This window comes from Schistocerca americana, chromosome 2, assembly GCF_021461395.2.
Source record: "Schistocerca americana isolate TAMUIC-IGC-003095 chromosome 2, iqSchAmer2.1, whole genome shotgun sequence".
Lineage (NCBI taxonomy): Eukaryota > Metazoa > Arthropoda > Insecta > Orthoptera > Acrididae > Schistocerca > Schistocerca americana.
In genome coordinates, this window is record NC_060120.1 from 328,150,932 (window position 1) to 328,170,855 (window position 19,924).

Sequence of the window (19,924 nt, forward strand, 5' to 3'; positions counted from 1 at the left end):
TGGGTGTGGAGAACACTTACGTACAGAAAGCTTTTAGACAACGAAAACGATAATTTGGAAAGATTAAATTTAATAACTATTTGAAGCTCATCTTCTCAAAAACAAAATCCCAACTTTCTAGGGGCAAAGTCTTTTCCAGTCATTATGAAATCAGACACATTACAAATTACGCGATACCAAGCCATAGACTTTGAATGAAAATACTACACATTATATGGGTAGGAAATTTGTAAATAAAATCTGGAAGTGGCAACAAACACAAACACAAAAAATTCAGAAGCAGACATAAAATCAGTCTGGAACTGCGCGACCACTACGGTCGCAGGTTTGAATCCTGCCACAGCTATGGATGTGTGTGATGTCCTTAAGTTAGTTAGGTTTAAGTAGGGGACTGATGACCTCAGCTGTTAAGTCCGATAGTGCTCAGAGCCAGCAGACATAAAAAAATACAAGAAAACTAAATACTGTTAAAGTGTGTAAGATTTCATGTTTAATAAATATGTGTGTAAATAATTGCATCCATTAGTTTAGCCAACCATATTGAGTCTACCGTAATGTCAGCTATATGCATTTGTGACACTGTCTTTATCTTAGATTAATTTTGTCCATCTGTTTATAGTTACATCATTGACAAATCATCAATGTCATAATCTGTGTAGCTGTATGAGGCATAAAGATCTGATTTTGTTATTCCAGATTGGAGGCTGATAGGTGTATAGTATCTTTATGCTTTGTCTATCTTCTTTCTTTTGAAGTAGAACAGTGGGAGCATTGTTCCATTTGAGGAGTTGTCTTCTTTCACAAAAGTTTTGCAATTTATTGTCATCCAGCTTTAATAATTTAAAGCGAAATATGCAGTGTTACATTGCTTTATGCTTAATTACAGACTTACTATTTTATCAGTTGATTTGTTTTCACCACGTAACGCCCGCTGTTTATGTCCTTCTTCGTTGCTGAGCGATGTATCACTTTTCATTCTGATGCCGCAACTCTTCTTTTCCTATATCTTTACTACTTTTTATCTATATAAATGATGAAACTATTGATTTTGCCGTTTAACAACTTTTTAATAACTGTGGAAGTATTGCAGGGATTGGGTCCCACCTAATGTGTCACCTGCCTATACGTTTTACATGAACCTTTCAAGATGCGATCGATCTGTTTACAAAGAGAAAGCAGAATATCTCTTCCTTTGACATTGTCCAACAACGACCTAGGAAGCTCGATGCCCTCGTGGCCCAGGCTCTTCCATGGCTCACGGTAGTTTGCAGCATTCGTTTTATTCCTTGCCCACTTGCCGCTACGTTGAACTTTCGTGGTGATCGTTGGGCAGTGTCTTCCGCGTTATCTGCAACATAAATAAACTTTCTTCCCAGAGTATTTCTGGGAACCCAAAAACAAACTTAAAGAACATAATAATAATAACTGTTCTTACAATTATTCCTATAAGTCTTGGTCGATTTAATGAGGGGTGGGACAGGCCTAAGCCTTGTGACACCACAAATACCATCATTTTACCTGCCCAGATAGCCTTACATGTTAAAGTGTTGCTTCCAGATCAAATCAGCCTGGTGGATTAATGATGAGTGTCAGAGTGACCTGGGTATGGTTTTTAGGCAGTTTCCCACATCCCACTAGATGAATACTGGGCTGGTACCCAAGTCTGATCTCAGTTACATTATTTGCAAACATTTTTGAATGTTCTCACACTTTCACATGGGATAACACTGCATGCAAGTAGTTCAGATACAAGTTTTTGTCCTGGAAGGATAATGGCATGGCAACAGGAACGGCACCTGACCGGCCGTTAAATTAACCATGCCAAATCCATTAATAACCATGATGACCTGCGCTGATTAGGGTCAAAGGCACAAGGAGAAGAAGAAGTGAAATGCTATCAACTTCAGGTGCTTTTCCCATCTTCATTCAATCATTGGCTTTATGTGCCAAAACTGGTATTCCTTCTAGGATGCCATTGTTTTTGTCATTGACTGTGTTTTTGTTTTTTTATTCTCTTAAACAATACAAACAGTTAAATAAATATTTAAATAGTTGTTCAAGATTCTGCTTATTTTTAGTTACTGTGTCGTGGACATTTTTTAATTTAATGTCATACTCATTCAAGTAAAGTCCTGGTTTGGGCTCATTTTATTATTATTTTTTTTAACTGTTTCGCTTAGTAAATATTATTTCTTCTCACATCATCTTAGAGACATTCCTGACTGATTTTGTTTTGTTCAGCAAATAAACTCATTCCCGTACATCGTGTACTTGCTTCGTAGTCCACGTATAATCAACGTGCCAGGAGTCCTAGATCTACATTAGTCTCTGAGTGCAGTGACAGTGATTCAGGTTTAGAAATCATTCTCATTATCCTTAGCACTTCCAGGAAAATTTAGTTGTTGTGTTAGGCAACAGAACAAATATAACAGCATCCCTATGCAAAACTGTCAGCTGTGTTGAGCCCTTGGCTGGATTAATTATAATTTTATCTACTAATAAATTGTGGGAAATATTGCTGAGAGGTTTTGATTTGAAAAGTAGCATCTGTTTCTGTCTTCCAGTCTTAATGGATGATTAGTGTGCTTAACCTTTTGACAATAGAAATATTTGTGTACATGATATAAGAGCTATAGTATTCTGTGATTACTTCAGATTAATTTAAAAAATTGTCACTCTTATTTTACAGAAACCACTACAAACAATTGAAGAAATTTGGCAATACACTTGTTACACAAGATAATGAGGATTGTGGCAGAGAATTGAAGAAGGAAGATTTTGAGGTAGCTTTAGGTATAATCTCAGCTTAGAAATTCTAGTATTGTGGTGTGACGAAGTATTGGCTAACTGACACTAGGTTGCAGTCCATGGTTGGTCATTCCGTGTATCCAGCTTTAAAACCTGATCCTCCATGATTTTTGAATCTCTCAAAATTTTAAATTATTTGTAGATATGCTGTATACATTTCAGCACAAAAAGATCCAGCTTTGCACCCAGTTGGCACCACACAAACTGATCCAAATGGAAACACACATATCATTACATTTGTTTAAAATTATTTAGTACTATCTTAAATTAATTATTTGTGTCTGCTTGACCTGCTAAAATATTCTCCATTGCTTAAACATATTTAGTTTTGTGAGTGGGAATTAATATCGATTTCAGGTCATGATCAAAAACTCATAACCCTGCTGAGGATATTCCTTAATGCATTTTACACCACAGTAATGAAGGGTAATAGGAAGAAGACTACTTTGTTATTTTTTAGAAGAATTTGTGGCACCAGAAATGACTGGGATGATGTGGGGAAAATCTTTTTATGAACTAGACTATTAAGATAGTGGAGGCTGAGGTGAGACTGGAGGGTTATTTCTGTAAGGAGTCATCTAAACAGATATCTAGACATGTTTGCCCTAAATTTCAAACCTGTAAGGGAGAGACTGTTTCTCAAAGAAAAAAAAACTGTCAAAGTTTTAAGTACAAATATTTGTTGTTTGGCTTTGTGTGTACAGAGCCATGTAGCTGGTCTTCAGTGAGTCCAAAGTCAACATAATGAAATGCTGTGTGAGATTAGACAAGGACACTATAAATTTTAACTGTACCAATGGAACTTCAGCCCCTTGTGCAGGTTTGTAACAGTGGATTTTACCTTATACTGGGACTGAACTGTTGGATTTCTTTGAATCTTGTAGCAAAGTGTCACAGTTACATTTCACGTGGTTCTTTTCTAAATCTCATACCACTTTTCTTTATGTTGGTAACAGTCTCACTGGAGTCCAGCTATACATGTCAGTACATGTAAAGCCAAACAGCTTCACTACAGAAACGCCCTTTGACTACCCTTAATTATCATATGAGTCATGTAAACAGGTTTTACCAGACCACCTTAGCCAACTCTAGTTCTGTTGATCCTTCCAAGAAGTAACCAAGCAATACACTTCATGTAACCATTTACTGTAATGGTCTAGAATGCATTTTTTAACTTTTTTAATGATCTTCTGAAACCATATCCTGAAATGATGTCTAAGATACCTAATATTCTCCCATACCACCTAATGGTATCACTGTCATCAAACCAAATGTTGATTTGCATCACACGCTTTATTTTGACTTTTGAACTGACTTATAGAGAGACCTTCTGTATAACAGAGGCACTAGATGTGTTTGAAAACCTGAGAACTTAGAAGATAAATAGTGTCTAGTAGACAACTCAAGAACGAGTGGACATATGTATAAACAAGCTAAAATAAGAAGCGAGAAGTGTAACTGCAACATAGATTTTAGGGAGGGGGAAATAAATGAAGTGAAAAGGGAAGACAATCACAAGAAATAATACATGAAAAAAGAGCAAGACCAGAATTTTTTTGGGAAATTTAGGCCAAGCAGCAGGCAACAAACAAGCTCCCACTGGTGGACTTGATAAGAACTAGCATCAGAGCAGAGACTCTAAATAGAAAGTGTGATAAAATGTCACCTGGAAAGTGTGGCCAGGGGAATTAGAACCACAACACAAGGAAATTGGATCAAAGGAGTATAAGGTCCACAGAGATTCGGGGACAATGAAAAAGTTTTCTCCCAGTCCGTCCAAGGACTTTAATTTCTCATTTATCACTTCTTTCATCTTTGGCAATGTTTGATAATGTGTAAAATGCCTAACTGCACTTCTCAGTCACATCTTTTCTTCAAAATACTCTCATTAATGTTCTTACTCCTTATCACATTTCCGCTTTTGCCCCATCATAGATATTTATTTCACTAAAGTTGGATTATCAGTATGACAAGGCCTGATGAATGTACATCCTCCAAAGAACGTGTCCCTTGGTAGCTATAGTATGCTTGTAATTGCACATAGTGCAGCAAAAACGTTGTGATCATGGAGACATTTTACCACACTTTCCAGGTGACATTTTACCTCACTTTCTATCTAGAGTCTCTGCTCTGATACTAGTTCTTATCAAGTTCTCCAATGGGAGCTTGGTCCATAGCTTGTTTGTTGCCTCCTACTTTGCCATAATTTCCAATGATTTTTCTGGCCTTGTTCTTCTTTTTTCTTATATTATTTCTTGTGACTGTCTTTCCTTTTCATTTCATTTATCTCCCCCGCTTTCTCTAAAATCTATCTTGCAGTTATTTTTCTCACTCCTTATTTTAGCTTGTTTATACATATGCCCACTCATCCTCAAGTTGTCTACTAATCTCTTTATCTTCTAAGTTTCAGGTTTTCAAATCCCATCTAGTGCCTCTCATTCTTTTTATTAAATCTCCCTTTACCTGCGATGCCGAGGGAATTTCCATTGGACATTTCCTTATTCTTAAGCTGCAACAGGCTCTTTCCTTCCGACCTTTCCTACTCATATGCCTCAGTAAGGACCCTTGGTTCTAAAAGGTAGCAATTTTACATCTTTTTATGTGTTTCCATCTGTGGCCACTTGCTGATTAGATTTTACTACATCTACAGTATAAATGTAGGTGTATATTGTTTTTTATGAGAAGTGTCATCATAGATTTTAAGAATATGTAATTGCAACATTATGTGAATGCTTGTGAAAGCATTACTTGTAGTTTTACTTTATTTAACAATGCTGTTCAGCTTAAAAAAGTAATTTGCTGTTGATTATTATACACTTCTATTTACTGAAAATTTTGTAACTTGAAATAGTTCACCCAATAATGAGAAGCATATGTATTGATGTAGTTTATGTTATAAAGTTTTGATTATAAACATTATTCTTTACTCAAGTGTATTTCTTGTGGATTATGAAAGACTAATGTCCATTCTTTGTTTTCTAGATATTATGCACAGCACATATGCTGATGTTATTGGTGCACCAAAAATCCCAGCTGTCTCATGGGATGATATTGGTGGTCTGTCAAAGCTGAAAGAAGAAATATTCCGTACAGTGATGATGCCTCTCAAACATCCAGAGCTTGTGGCCTCTGGACTTCGAAGATCAGGTGAACATGCAGATTCTCTTTGTTCCTATCATTTTCTACTTTTGTGCTTAGTGAATGAATATAAAATACACTACACAGAATAGAGAAATTGTGGGTGTAACATAGGGTTTCAGAAATATATTGAAATATGGCAGTTGGTTTACTTTATTTTTTCATGTCTGGGTGAGCTTTCAGCCATACTCTCTGATCCTTGTCATCTCTTCCAAAATTTTCAGCCCAGTATTGAGCCATGTCAGTAGCTGCATTGGTTCCCAGCCATAGGTCTTTGAGGGTGCTCTTATAAGGACTGAGAAGACAATCTAATGTGTGTACTGTATACAGCACATCATCACAATGGCACAAAATATCGCTGTTACCTTGTAGCCCCAAGATTGACAGGTTTGTCTTTACTGGTACAACACCTGTTGTTAATTCATTGAGGGTACTCTAAGTTTCTCATTCCAGTTAAATGTCTGTTGGATCAATTTCTTATGGTGGGTACCATTCAGGAAGGTCTATGTCCACAGTGTTCATGAAGCTGCTTCTGGCAATTTTCTCACTGCATGGTGCATTACATGTTTTTCATTGAAGGTCAAGCTTGAACTTTTCCATGTAGTCCATTGCTGATAGTGTAATACATGGAGCAGAGAAACCAGCTGCTCTATACAGTTTATCCAGCAGTGGAGCAGCCATACAGCCATTGTTTAATTAAACAGCAAGTTTCATTCAGGATGACATCAACTTTTCTGGCATGAGCAGATCTAATCCAGACTGGGCAGGCATACTCTGCAGTGGAAAAGCACAGTGCTTTACAAGTTTTTCTGAGAACAGTAGGATTTTCTCCATACTTACTGCAACTAATTTTCTTCAAAACAATGATCCTTATTGTTACTTACGTGGCAATTTTCTTGCAATGATTTTTATAGGTCAAAGACCTCTAGAGGAATACTACGAAATATTTAGAAATTTATGTATGTTACAGCTGCTGGTCCTCTCCAGTCTAAACTGTAAGTGAAATGCGCATCCCGTGTTTTTAAAGCATTTGGTCTCGACACATTTTGTTTTTAATACATTGATGTGGTAGACAGGGCCCTTGTTAGTTGCTCTTCAACAAGCTCAAAATATTTACCCTGTGCAGCAAAAGCAAGATCTGCTATGTATAGGAAATGCTTCATGATACTGGGGTTTGGTTGGTCTCTTGTGTACACTTCGCTGATGAAGATCATTACGTTAACTTCTCCATTTACTTTACACATTATCAAAATACACGTAGAATCTTCATTTCTCAAGAACTGATTGAATAACCTATCCAAATGGTAATCTTTGAAATGGCTGTGCTGCTGATCAAGTAGGATTCCGTAGTTTGTTGTGTCGTAAGCAGCAGGCAGATCTGTCAGAGCAACTACTGTGATTAATTTATTTTGATATCACTCCTCACTGTGTTCTGTAAGGCTTAGAAATCAGGCTGTGCTGTTCTTTCCAGGTCGGAAACCTGCGTGTTGAGGTGTAGTTGGCTCTGCGATTGGCTTCAGTCTCTCATATAATTTGAATAGATCACATAATAGAGATATTGGGCTATAGCTGTTAGCTGTATCAGGATCTTTTCCTAGTTTCAAGACTTCAAGGACTTAGATTTCCATCACATTTTTGAGATAATACATATACAAAGATATTTATTAAATATATGTAATACCCATTGTTTTGTTACTGGACTGAACTGCTTAATCTGTTCATTACCCTTCTTGAATCTCCACAGATTTTCCATTTTTCATGTGTCTTCACCCATTGTCAAGCGCCTTTAGAGAAAGTGGTACATGGAATATATCTCTTTCATTATGAGGTGCTATTGTTCTCATGGGCCTTGGAAACTGTTCTTTGATGTTTCTGTTAGGAAGAAATTCATGAGCAATTTTATTTGCAGATGTTTCAATCTTAATTTAACAGGTTTCCTTTCCTCACTTAGTTTCTTATTCAGTTTCCATGCGTATCCAGTTTATCAAGTGCCACAACCCATTTATTTTCTTTCACTTTTCTTGTGGATTACGTTAGAGTTTCTCCACAATCTATGATACAATTGCTGAAAATGTTGGCATGCCGCTGACAGTACTTTCCCGTTTTTGGCTTTAATCATTTATCCAGAAAAGTATGTCCATCTACATGCACTGGGTATGTGTTTGCATGATAACATTCACAATATATCCGCAATCACACTCTTTTTGGTGTGAGGGGAAGATGTTGTGTCTTTGTGTCAAGATCGTCTGCATAGTCTTCCAATTTGCTTCATAGAACATAAATCTTCTATAGGGGGCTTAGGTTGTTTTCAGTGCAACAGAAACCTGGAGACTCATCAGTCAGTGTTCTGTTTCTGGGATGGGATTGGCTACAAACTTCGTACATCAGTGTTCACTGTCAGGACTGTTGAAAGAGGTGTGCCCTATCTACTATATCCTAATGTTAAAGGAAACTCCATGACGGAATAATGACAATACATGAAAAGGATAGATAGCTACTTACCATATAGCAAAGATGTTGAGTTGCAGAAAGGCACAACAGAAAGACTGTCAAACAAATACTCTTTCAGCCAAAAATGCCTTCATCAGAATGAGACAACCCCACATGCAAGCGCGCGCGACCGTGCGCGCGAGACCGTGCGCGCGCGCGCGCACACACACACACACACACACACACACACACACACACACACACACACACGACCACAATCTCTGGCTGCCAAGGTCAGGCTGCAAGCAGCAGCGTGTGATGGGAGAAGAAATCTGATGTTGGGGGTGAGGAAGAGGTTGGGGCAGATAGGGGGAAGGAAAGCAGGGTGGTGGTGGGAGATGGTAAAATGCTTCTTGTGAGAAGTGGAGAGAGGGTAAGGCAGCTAGTTGCAGTTGGGAGGTTAGACGAAGGGCAGGGGAGAGGTGGGGGCAACACAACAGGAGAGAAGTAAATAGAATGTGGATGCATTTCTGGAATAGGGGGCTGTGCAGTGCTGGAGTGGGAACAAGTTAGGGGATAGTTGGGTGTAGGTCAATGACTAATGAAGGTCACAGTAGTTACAGCTTAGCTTGTAGATCACTCACAGGTAGCCCTGCCTATGATGGGATAGGTGATGCTTGTGACTGGATTGGAGTAGGTGGTGATGGGAGGATGTATGGGACAGGCCTTGCATCTAGGTCTGTTACAGGGATATAAGATATGAGGCAAGCAGTTGGGACCAGTGGTTGTGTTGTGATGGGTAAAGATATCGTGTAGATTTGGAGGGTAGTGGACTACCACTGCAGGAGGGATGGGAAGGATAGTGAGTACGACATTCTCATTTCATGACATGACGAGAGGTAGTAGAAACCCTGGCAGAGAATGTGATTCAGTTGCTCCAGTCCTGGGTGGTACTGAGTCACAAGAGAAATTCTCCTCTGTGGCCAGACAGTGGGATCTTAGGACGTGGTCACTGGAGAGGTAAGGCACAGGAGATCTGTTTCTATGCAAGGTTGGTAGGGTAATTACAGTCTTTGAAGGCCTGAGTGAGACCCTCGGTATTTTTTGAGGAGGACTGCTCGTCCATACAGATGCAATGGCCGTGGATGGCCATGCTGTATAAGGGTGGCAGCTGTCAAAGTGGAGGTATTGCTGGTGGTTGGTAGGTTCAATATGGATGGAGGTACTGACATAGCAGTCTTTGAGGTGGAGGTCAACATTGAGGAAGGTGACTTCTTGGGTTGAGGAGAACCAGGTGAAGGGAATGGGGGAGAAGGTGTTGAGGCTCTGGAGGAATGTGGATATGGTATTCTCACCCTCAATTCAGATCACAAAGATGTCATCAGTGAATCTGAAGAACCAGGTGAGGGAGTTGGGCTTCTGAGTGGTCAGAAAGGATTCCTCTGGATAGCCCATGACTAGGTTGTCATAGGATGGTGCTATGCGGGTGCCCATGCCTTACGCCGGAATTGTTTGTAGGTGATGCCTTCAGAGGAGAAGTAATTGTGGGTGAGGATGTACATGGATTGGATAAAAAGTAGTGGAAATGCAATTATAATTCATACCCAACTTTACTGACAGACATTCACCATATTACATGCCCTCAATGTGAGTGCCCCGTATCTCAATCACCTTCCCCCAGAGATTGAAGGTGTTGTACATCATCAGGACATCCACCTTTGTCGATGCCTTGCAAGGACTGCTTTCTGCCATGAGTGATGTCTTCTCTTGTGTTGTAGTGCATTCTACAAAGAGGTTACTTCATTTTGGCAAACAGGTCATAATTGCATGGAATTTTATCAGGTGAAGACATTGGATGTTCCATTATCTTCCACCCGCACATATGCAGGAACTCCTGCATGGGGTTCACAGTGTGGCAAAATGCATTGTCATGAAGGATGATGTGATGAAGTGGCAGAAGGGAACAATGTTGTGCACTGCGATCAAGATTCACTTCAGTCTTGATCCACACACATTGTTCGTGTTTCCTAAACATACTGTTAGGGCACTTGAACTAGCCTCCCACACTTTCAGACAGTACCTACAGCAGCTGACTCAAACAGCTGTCAGTGCTCACTGCACAACTTCAGCTGACTTACTGCTGTCAGCTGCAGACAGCGGGCATGCTGTCTGGTGCACATCCTTTATGTTACAGCAGTGTTGCCACTATGCATTTGGTCATTGCGACTAGGAAGGAATTTGTAAGTTTGAAACCCCTCCGTATGGTCTTACCATCAAATTACCCATCTCCAGCTACAACCCCTCTTTCCACACTGAACTCCATCTGTTCAGATTTCACCAGTCTGTGACCATCACCAACATAGTCCTGCAAAACCATGTCAATCAGGCCCAAACCTCCTTGCAATACCTACTCTCCATCCATAAAATTCTCCTACGATGCAATCCCAAATTCCTGGATCCCATATCATACACTGAAACTCTTGCCCTCCAGGTATTAGAGCAGCATGCACACCACCACCTCAGAAAAACTCTCCAATCTGTTCACTTCCTACTCTTACCTTGGACTACCACTATCCACCACATCTAAAACAACTTGCAAACGTCCACCACAACTCCCCATAGCTGACAAACCTTGCTTTGCAGACCTACTACATTTACCGCACCCCCAAACACTCCCTCCCATGACCATTCAGAATCCAGAATCTAACAGACCAAAACATAGTCATGAACCTTTCCTCCAAAAGCCTTAGCCTCATAGAAGTGTCAGTCATTTGCAAAGGCGCCACCTTTTGCGCCACCCCCAAATTCAGTCATGCAGGACTTGTTAAAGACCTTTATTCCTTCTCCCAGTCCCTACAGTGGAAACACTTTTTCGTCACCAAGCTTACGAATCAGACTCAACCAATGTTGAACCCTTCCTGACTCAGTTAACTCCTTTATCCAACTGTGATCCACCCCACTGCCCCCAAATCACCTCCTTTTATCTTTCCAGAACTTCTTAACCTCAAACCTTGCCTCACCATCATTTCCCAAATCCTTTTACATGCAAGCTAGCCTTACACCCACAGAAAGAACTGCAGTCCACCACCTAAAAAGAGATCTCAACCTTATAATCCCACCTGCTGACAAGGCTCCACCACTTTTGCTTTGAATCGCAAGCATTACCTGGCAGAAGGACTTCACCAGCTGTCAGATTCATCCAGCTACAAACCCCAGGAAGATCTCCAGTCTTTCCTCAAATCCTTAGGCCCACAGAGATAATCTTCCCAGATTCCTCATCTCTCTTCACTCCTACCACACTCTGCACTCTATCTCCTATGTGCTTGCTAAAGCCCATAAACCAAATCATCCAGGACACCCTATTGTGGCCGGTTACTGTGCCTCAACTGAAAGAATCTCTGCTGTCGTAGACCAACATCTTTAGCCTATTACTTGCAACTCATGGTACCCTACTATATAAAAGATACCAACCACTTCCTCCTCTGACTCTCCACAGAGTTCTTGTTCCTTTACCACATGGTGCCCTGCATGTCACTATTGATGCCACCTCCTTTTACATGAACATCCCTGATGCCCATGGCCTTTCATGACACCGGACAGATTCCATATCTATAGCCTCCTTTCTGGTTTTTCATCACCAGTTCTATCCTCACCCACAATTACTTCTCCTTTAAAGGCATCCCTTGCAAACAAAACCGGGGTATGGCAATGGTCACCCACATGGCACCACCCTATGCCAACCTATTTATGGGCCATCTAGAGGAATCCTTTTTAACCATCCATAATCCCAAACACCTCACCTGGGTCAGATTCATCTTTGTGATCTGGATCGAGGGTGAAGACGCTCTATCCACATTCCTCAAAATCTCGATACCTTCTCCACCATTTACTTCAACAAGTCACCTTCACTTCAGAGAACCTCCATTCATATCAGATCTACCAACCATCAGCAAAACCTCCACTTTGACAGCTGCCATTCATTCCATGCCAAGAAGTCCCTTCCATACAGCACAGTCACTCATGGTCGTTGCATCTGTAGGGTCAAGCAGTTCCTCTCAAAAAACACTGATGGTCTCACTGAGACATTCACAGACTGTAATTACCCTCCCAACCTTCCATAGAGACAAATCTCCCATGCCTTATCTCTCCAGTCACTCCTCATGTCCTTAAGTCCCACTACCTTACCACAGAGGAATATTCCCTTGTGACTCAGTACCGCCCAGGACTGTGGCAACTGAACCAACAGGGTTTTTACTACCTTTCATCATGCCGTGAAATTAACAATGCCCTACCCACTATCATTCCCATCCCTCCCACCATGGCATTTTGCTGTCTACCGAACCTGCACAATATCCTCATCCATTCCTACACTACCCCTGTTCTCAACCCCTTGCCTCATCTCATGTCTTATACCCCTGCAATAGACCTAGATGCAAGATCTGTACCATACATCCTCCCACCACCACCTACTCCAGTCCAGTCACAAGCATCACCTATCTCATCAGAGGAGGGGCTACCTGAGAAACCTGCCATATGACCTACAAGCTAAGCTGCAAGCACTGTGCTGTGTTCTACATGGACATGACATCCAACAAACTGTCTGTCCGCATGAATGGCTACTGACAATCTGTGGCCAAGAAACGGCTGGACCACACAGTTGCTGAGCAAGCTGCCAAACACAATATTCTTAATTTTAATGACTGTTTCACATCCTGTGCCATCTCGATCCTTCCTAACACCACCACCTTTTCTGAATTACACAGGTGGGAACTCTCCCTGCATTATATCCTATGCTTCCATAGCCCTTCTGGCCTCAACCTTCGTTAGTCATTGTCCTACACCCACCTGTCCCATTCCTTGTTCCTACCCTAGCACTACACGGCTCTCTATTCCACCAATGTACTCACAATCTTTTTACTTCTCTCCTTTTGCCCTGCCCCCATCCCATCCAGTGCCCTTCGTCTAACCTTCCAACGGCACCTAGCTGCCCTACCTTCTCTCCACCTCATCCAGTATACTCCCACAAGAAGCACTTTACTGCCCCCAACCCTGTCCTGCTATCCTGCCCCCTCCCAACCCCAGCCTCCTCCTTACCCCCACCACCCTGATTGCTTCTCCCATCATGTGCTGCAGCTCCCAGTCTGGCCTCAGCAGCCAGAAACAGTGGTCATATGTGTGTGTGTGAGCTGCATTTCCGTGTGTGTGTGTGTGTGTGTGTGTGTGTGTGGAGAGAGAGAGAGAGAGAGAGAGAGAGAGAGCAAGGGAGTGATTTAATTCTGATGAAGGCCTTTTTGGCTGAAAACTTAGTTGTTTGACAGCCTTTTTGTTGTGTCTATCTACGACTCAATATCTCCGCTATATGGTGAGTAGCAATCTATCCTTTTCATGTATTGTTATTACTGTTAAAAGAGTGTGATAGTTTAGCATAATCAGTGTTAAATTATCCACATCAGCCAACTGGTCAACATGATTTCCATTGGTGTTAGTACTATCACAACCCAAAGCTGTAATATGGCATTAAAATCTTGGAGTACAAATTTAATTTTTTCTCTCTCTCTCTCTCTCTCTCTCTCTCTCTCTCTCTCTCTCTCTCTCCCTTTTTTTTTTTTTTTGTGAGAGTTGAACTCCAAACAAGTTCATGGTGTTTTGAACAACAAACATGTTCCTAGTGTTTTAGATATAGATGCAGTAGAACAGTTGACACATTGCATGGTTATTATTTCAGTATCTTGCTTCAATGATGCAGCGTCATCTGAGACAGCATAATCCCATATTTTGCGTATAATGCTCTTCCATACTTGGGGTAGGATAAGCCTTCCAGAAAACCTATACTAAGCGTTACTAGTTTAATAGAGTTTACATTTTTGTGTATTTCCTGAATGCATAACACATCGCAACAATTCTATGTATGTGTATGTAACAAAATGTCTTCCTTAGTTTTCAGAATACCCTCTGTATTTATGCTGCGAATAGTCAGTGTTGGTGCTGAGAAGGACCATTTCTTCTATTTTTCGCCATTCATATTGTTCTTATCTTTGTTCGGTTGTAGAAGAATTTTCCACTGACAGAAGTTGTTATAGTCCAGAGTACGCGCAGTTTCGAAAGCAATATTCAAGGAGTCTCCTTCCTTGTGCCCTAGTAGTTGGTTGGTTGGTTTTGGGGAAGGAGACCAGACAGCGTGGTCATCGGTCTCATCGGATTAGGGAAGGATGGGGAAGGAAGTCGGCCGTGCCCTTTCAGAGGAACCATCCCGGCATTTGCCTGGAGTGATTTAGGGAAATCACGGAAAACCTAAATCAGGATGGCCGGACGCGGGATTGAACCGTCGTCCTCCCGAATGCGAGTCCAGTGTCTAACCACTGCACCACCTCGCTCGGTCGCCCTAGTAGTTACCTGCAATAATATGGACCTTGCATATTGAAATTAGTTTAAATCTTTTCTCACCATATTAAATGCCGGTGTCTCAATTTCCATTCATAATTAACTATACCTTTCCTTCCAGTGTAAAAATATTAGCAAGAACATGAAACTGTGATAGCAGATTACTAGAGATTTAATAGCTCATAGTCAAATATCAGCTAGAGTAATTTATGTGTGGTGTGTGTGTGTGTGTGTGTGTGTGTGTGTGTGTGTGTGTGTGTGTGTTATTGGAGTTTCAAGCAGACTGTGCACAGCTCAGTAGAACAATATTTGTTGTCGTGGTCTTTAGCACAAAAACTAGTTTTATGCAACTTTCTATGCTAGTCTACACAGTGCAATCTCTTCGTCTTTCATCAATGCACAATGATTGCAAACTACATCCTCGTGAACCTGCTCACTGTAGTTGTCATTTGGTCTCCTACAATTTGTAGCCACCCCTCCCTCCCTCCCTCCAAGCCATTCATACACACAAGCAAGCACACCTCATGCACACGTGACCGCCAACACCAGCATCTTGAGCTGGAATATTCCTGAGTGGGGTTTCCATTGTTTGTGCTAAAGATAATTTTTTATATAACACATTTAGTACAGTCACAAGAATCTTTTTCCTTCTTCCCTTGATAAATGTATGTATCCCCTATTCAATAGCTGACAAAGTGAAATTTCCTGTTATCACTAACATATTACCAGGAAATTACAGCTGAAGAAATTTCCAAGCTCTCTTTCCACTACTGTATTTCCAAGCTCTCTTTCCACTACTGTATTACTCGATGTTAGTGGCTGATAGAAACATCAGGTTACTATTTATGTCTCATCTTTGACACTTACCTTCAGTCATATTATCTTGCATTGTGATGAAGTATTTATCTCATTATAAATTACTGAAATGCTATTGTTATGCTTGTCTTTTCTTTTTCCATCCTACATGGATCGATATTTACCTTCATAACAGGTATATTGTTATGTAGCGGCACCACCATTTAAGATGGGGAAAGGTTACCTTCAGGTGCCATATTTCGGAGCACACAAGTTACCGCCAGTCTCGGGCCTGTTGACAGTAAGTTATGCTACCAGCGGTTGCGAAGTAGAATGGAGGCCACAGGGTTGTAGACCTGCTGAAAAGAGTAAATGCAGTGATTTGCATAGCGCGAGTTACAGGCAGAAGGGGCCCACTGGCCCAACCCAGGTGTTATGAGTACATGACTCAAGAGTGGTGTGTTAGCAAAACAGAGGCACACAGCCATGTATAAATAGGTGCCGGTTCACTAACAAGGGGCTTTCAAGTGTGACAGCTCACCTGGCTGGCGGGGCATGTCACACCTCCGGCTACATGCAGCAGCGGATGGGGCGCTAGCGTTCCAGTCCACAGCGGGTCGTTAGTTTGACCCTTTGAGACCAACATGGGGTCTGCAGCCAGCCAGCGGGGGGCCACGCCATGGCTCACTACTGCTGACAGTCTTGTTGGCTCCCAACACACGCCAGAGGCATCCCCAGGTGAGGGCCGCAGATTGAGACTGCTGAGCAGACTGCCTGATGTCATCACAACTCTGTGGCCATACAAGGCCGACACACAGTAGGGTGTTGCATGGGTCACTGAGGCAGCGATTCTGCACCAATCCGGTTCGCAGACAGCGAAGTGGTGTCCTCAGCATTGTGGGACCTGGTGACGCAGACCAAGAGGAACGGGGGCACTTTAACTGGAAATAATAAATCACTTGGGAAACTCAGACGAGTTTTAATTCGGCGCATCCTGACAGCCCATCTCCATCCAACATCCCTCTACATTTGGTGTCAGAATAGCAGGCATCATCTGTACAGTACGACGTTCGAGCCCACCACCTGCATTACAGTCAGAAAATGTGGTGAGTGTTGACCAATTCTTTTTTTTGACGTTTTCTTTCTTTTTTTGTTTGTGTTTTGAGTATGGCTTCTGGCAGGCCATTTTAGATGTTTTGCGGAGGCATATTATTATTATTATTTGTCAGAATAAGTGTCAGTGTGTTTGCGGCAGTAAGATGTTATTTTTCGTGGCATTTGATTACTTTTGTATTGGTGTATGATGATACTGAGTATGATGATACGAAGCTGTAGGAAGTCAGGTTATACGTGTACTTAAATGTTTTGTTTCGGGACTAACTGGGAACAAAAGCAACACAGTGGCAAAGTCAGGGACGCAAGGTGTGTCAGAACCAGAAGCGTAAGGATTTTGTTGGAAAAGGTAGCACAATTGGCAGCGGACAATACACAGTTGAGAAGTGAATTAACATCTAGGAGTGAGCAGGAAACCACATCTGATCACTCATTTTCGCTTAGGGTGCCACAACAGGAGATTGATCCAGCCACTGCAAGTTTGATTATTCTGTTTTCTGGCAAGGCATCTGAGGATGTGCATTTGTTTTTGGAGGACTTGGAAACTTCGCCTGTGATGAATGGTGGGCCTGATGAACAGTTGTTACATGTAGCCAAGATTAGATTAACTGGTGAAGCGAAGACATATGTAAGGTGTTCTGAGGCTTTCAGGAAGGCGGGACAGTTTAAGCAGTTGAAGGAGGGGCTTTTACAGAGGTAAAAGAAACAGAATAGCACTCGGTACTTAGGGAGAGATTGAGTGCAATGACGAAGAGACAGGGAGAGACAGTAGAGAAATTTGCGGACAGAATAAGAGAAATTAATGAGTATACTTACGAGTTGAGTCAGAGTGATGAGGCGAATGGTGTTCTGTTGCAGGAGGCTGAGCAAAGGGCACTTGATGTATTTTTGAGGGGGTTACCAGCGCATATGTTGCAGAAAGTGCGTGAAGGGACTCCAAAAGATTTGTATTCGGCCATTCTGCTGGCAATTCAATGTGAGGAAATAGACGTGGCAACGGGGGTACGTGATAGACAAGCAGTGTTTACAGCGGGTATAAAATGTTATAAGTGTGGTTGTACGGGACACATGCAGAGACAATGTACCCAGTCACCGAGGAATAGAGGAAGGGTTGGAAATCAGCAGTGTGGAATGATGAAGAAGTGGAGGTAGTAGAGGTGGACAGTCGTTAAATGGCAAGACCCACCTAAGGAAGCTCCCATTTAATTTCAATGCTACAAATACTTATGCAGAGGTGGAATGTTCAGTGGTAGGATCAATAGGAACTAAAACGTTTAAGATTTTGTTGGACACAGGGCACATGTGTCAGTGGCTACTAAGAGTTTAATGGGACAAAGGAAATTAGACCCACCATGTTATAGGTTGCGTCGAGTGGAGGATAAGGAGGTCACACCTTTGTGGTCAGTGACAGTTGACTTTCGCATACGAAAAGTCTGATTTGATGCATGCAATGAGGCAGTACCACGGCTAAGCGAGGGCTACGACATGATCCTAAGAGTAGATTTCTTGCATCAGCATCATGCCAAAATGGACAATGAACTGTGGAACTTGGTGGAATGCTATTTCATCTAGGGGAAACTGGTGTCACTGCAGAGCTGCCGCGAGGGGTGTTCAATGTAATGAACAAACCAATTGAACCGCTTACATTAGCATTAAGGCTTAATTCGCATGAGTGTGTGTCTAGTGGCGCTAGGAAGTTGCTTTGGGTAAGTGAGAGTCAAATCTACCTGTGGATACAGTATGTGTTGTGTTGTTGAACCATTGGAGGATAATGAAGTTTTGGATCCATTAGGTTGTTTTGTGAAACATAGTATTGTAGGTGTACAAGAGGGAAATGGGGGGCACATTGTCCCCATGAACGTGGATAATTTTGGCACTGTAGACACGAATTTGAGAAAAGGAGTTTTAGTAACGAATTTGGATGTACCATATGACAAAGACTGGTGTTAGAGAGGTAGGTGTAGCGATCAACCACTAACTGCCAATAGAACTGCATTGTGTAACAAAGTTAAGCATTTGAAAGGAGAAGAAAAAGAGCATGTGGAAGAATTGTTGTGAGAATTTAAGGATTTGTTTTTTCCCACGAGGGCCGTTATGAGCAACTCCGTTAGTTCAACATAGGATACCAACAGGGAATGAAGCACCTGTTTACCGTAAACCATACAGAGTACCAAAGTATTTGCAGCCAGTTGTGGAGGATTTCATTGATCAGCAGCTTGTGGATGGTATTACAGAGCATAGTAATAGTTGCTGGGGGGCGGGCATTGTCGTTGTGCCTAAAAAAATCTATGGATGGAACTAAGAAATACAGGTCCTGTTGTAACTACCAATACCTCAATAATAAGACAGTAATGGACACATGCCCACATTCCAAACGTATCAGAGACTTTGGATCACTTAGGACAGTTCCAGCACTTTTTTACGATGGACTTGACAAGTGGTTTTATCATCAGTTAGAGGTGGCTCCAGAGGACCACCCAAAAACTGCTTTCTCTACTCCTGGAGTCCATTACCAGTACATTAGTGGTTTGAAAAATGCTCCATCAATGTTTCAGAGAGGTTGCTAGACAGTGCGTTGAGGGGTTTGAAACCATGGCAGTGTCTTGTCTATTTGGATGACATTATAGTACACTCCTGGAAATTGAAATAAGAACACCGTGAATTCATTGTCCCAGGAAGGGGAAACTTTATTGACACATTCCTGGGGTCAGATACATCACATGATCACACTGACAGAACCACAGGCACATAGACACAGGCAACAGAGCATGCACAATGTCGGCACTAGTACAGTGTATATCCACCTTTCGCAGCAATGCAGGCTGCTATTCTCCCATGGAGACAATCGTAGAGATGCTGGATGAGTCCTGTGGAACGGCTTGCCATGCCATTTCCACCTGGCGCCTCAGTTGGACCAGCGTTCGTGCTGGACGTGCAGACCGCGTGAGACGACGCTTCATCCAGTCCCAAACATGCTCAATGGGGGACAGATCCGGAGATCTTGCTGGCCAGGGTAGTTGACTTACACCTTCTAGAGCACGTTGGGTGGCACGGGATACATGCGGACGTGCATTGTCCTGTTGGAACAGCGAGTTCCCTTGCCGGTCTAGGAATGGTAGAACGATGGGTTCGATGATGGTTTGGATGTACCGTGCACTATTCAGTGTCCCCTCGACGATCACCAGTGGTGTACGGCCAGTGTAGGAGATCGCTCCCCACACCATGATGCCGGGTGTTGGCCCTGGTCCCTCGGTCGTAT

General features: G+C 42.0%; 1 protein-coding gene across 1 annotated transcript in view; it reads left to right on the plus strand.

The window, feature by feature from the left end:
- The window catches only part of LOC124594804 (peroxisome assembly factor 2), a 153,457-nt gene that overhangs the window by 45,605 nt on the left and 87,928 nt on the right, over positions 1-19,924 (plus strand). Inside the window, exons 4-5 of the mRNA XM_047133234.1 lie at positions 2,690-2,793; positions 5,791-5,955. Of these exons, the coding sequence (XP_046989190.1) occupies positions 2,690-2,793; positions 5,791-5,955 (269 nt within the window). The remainder of the gene's footprint in view (positions 1-2,689; positions 2,794-5,790; positions 5,956-19,924) is intronic.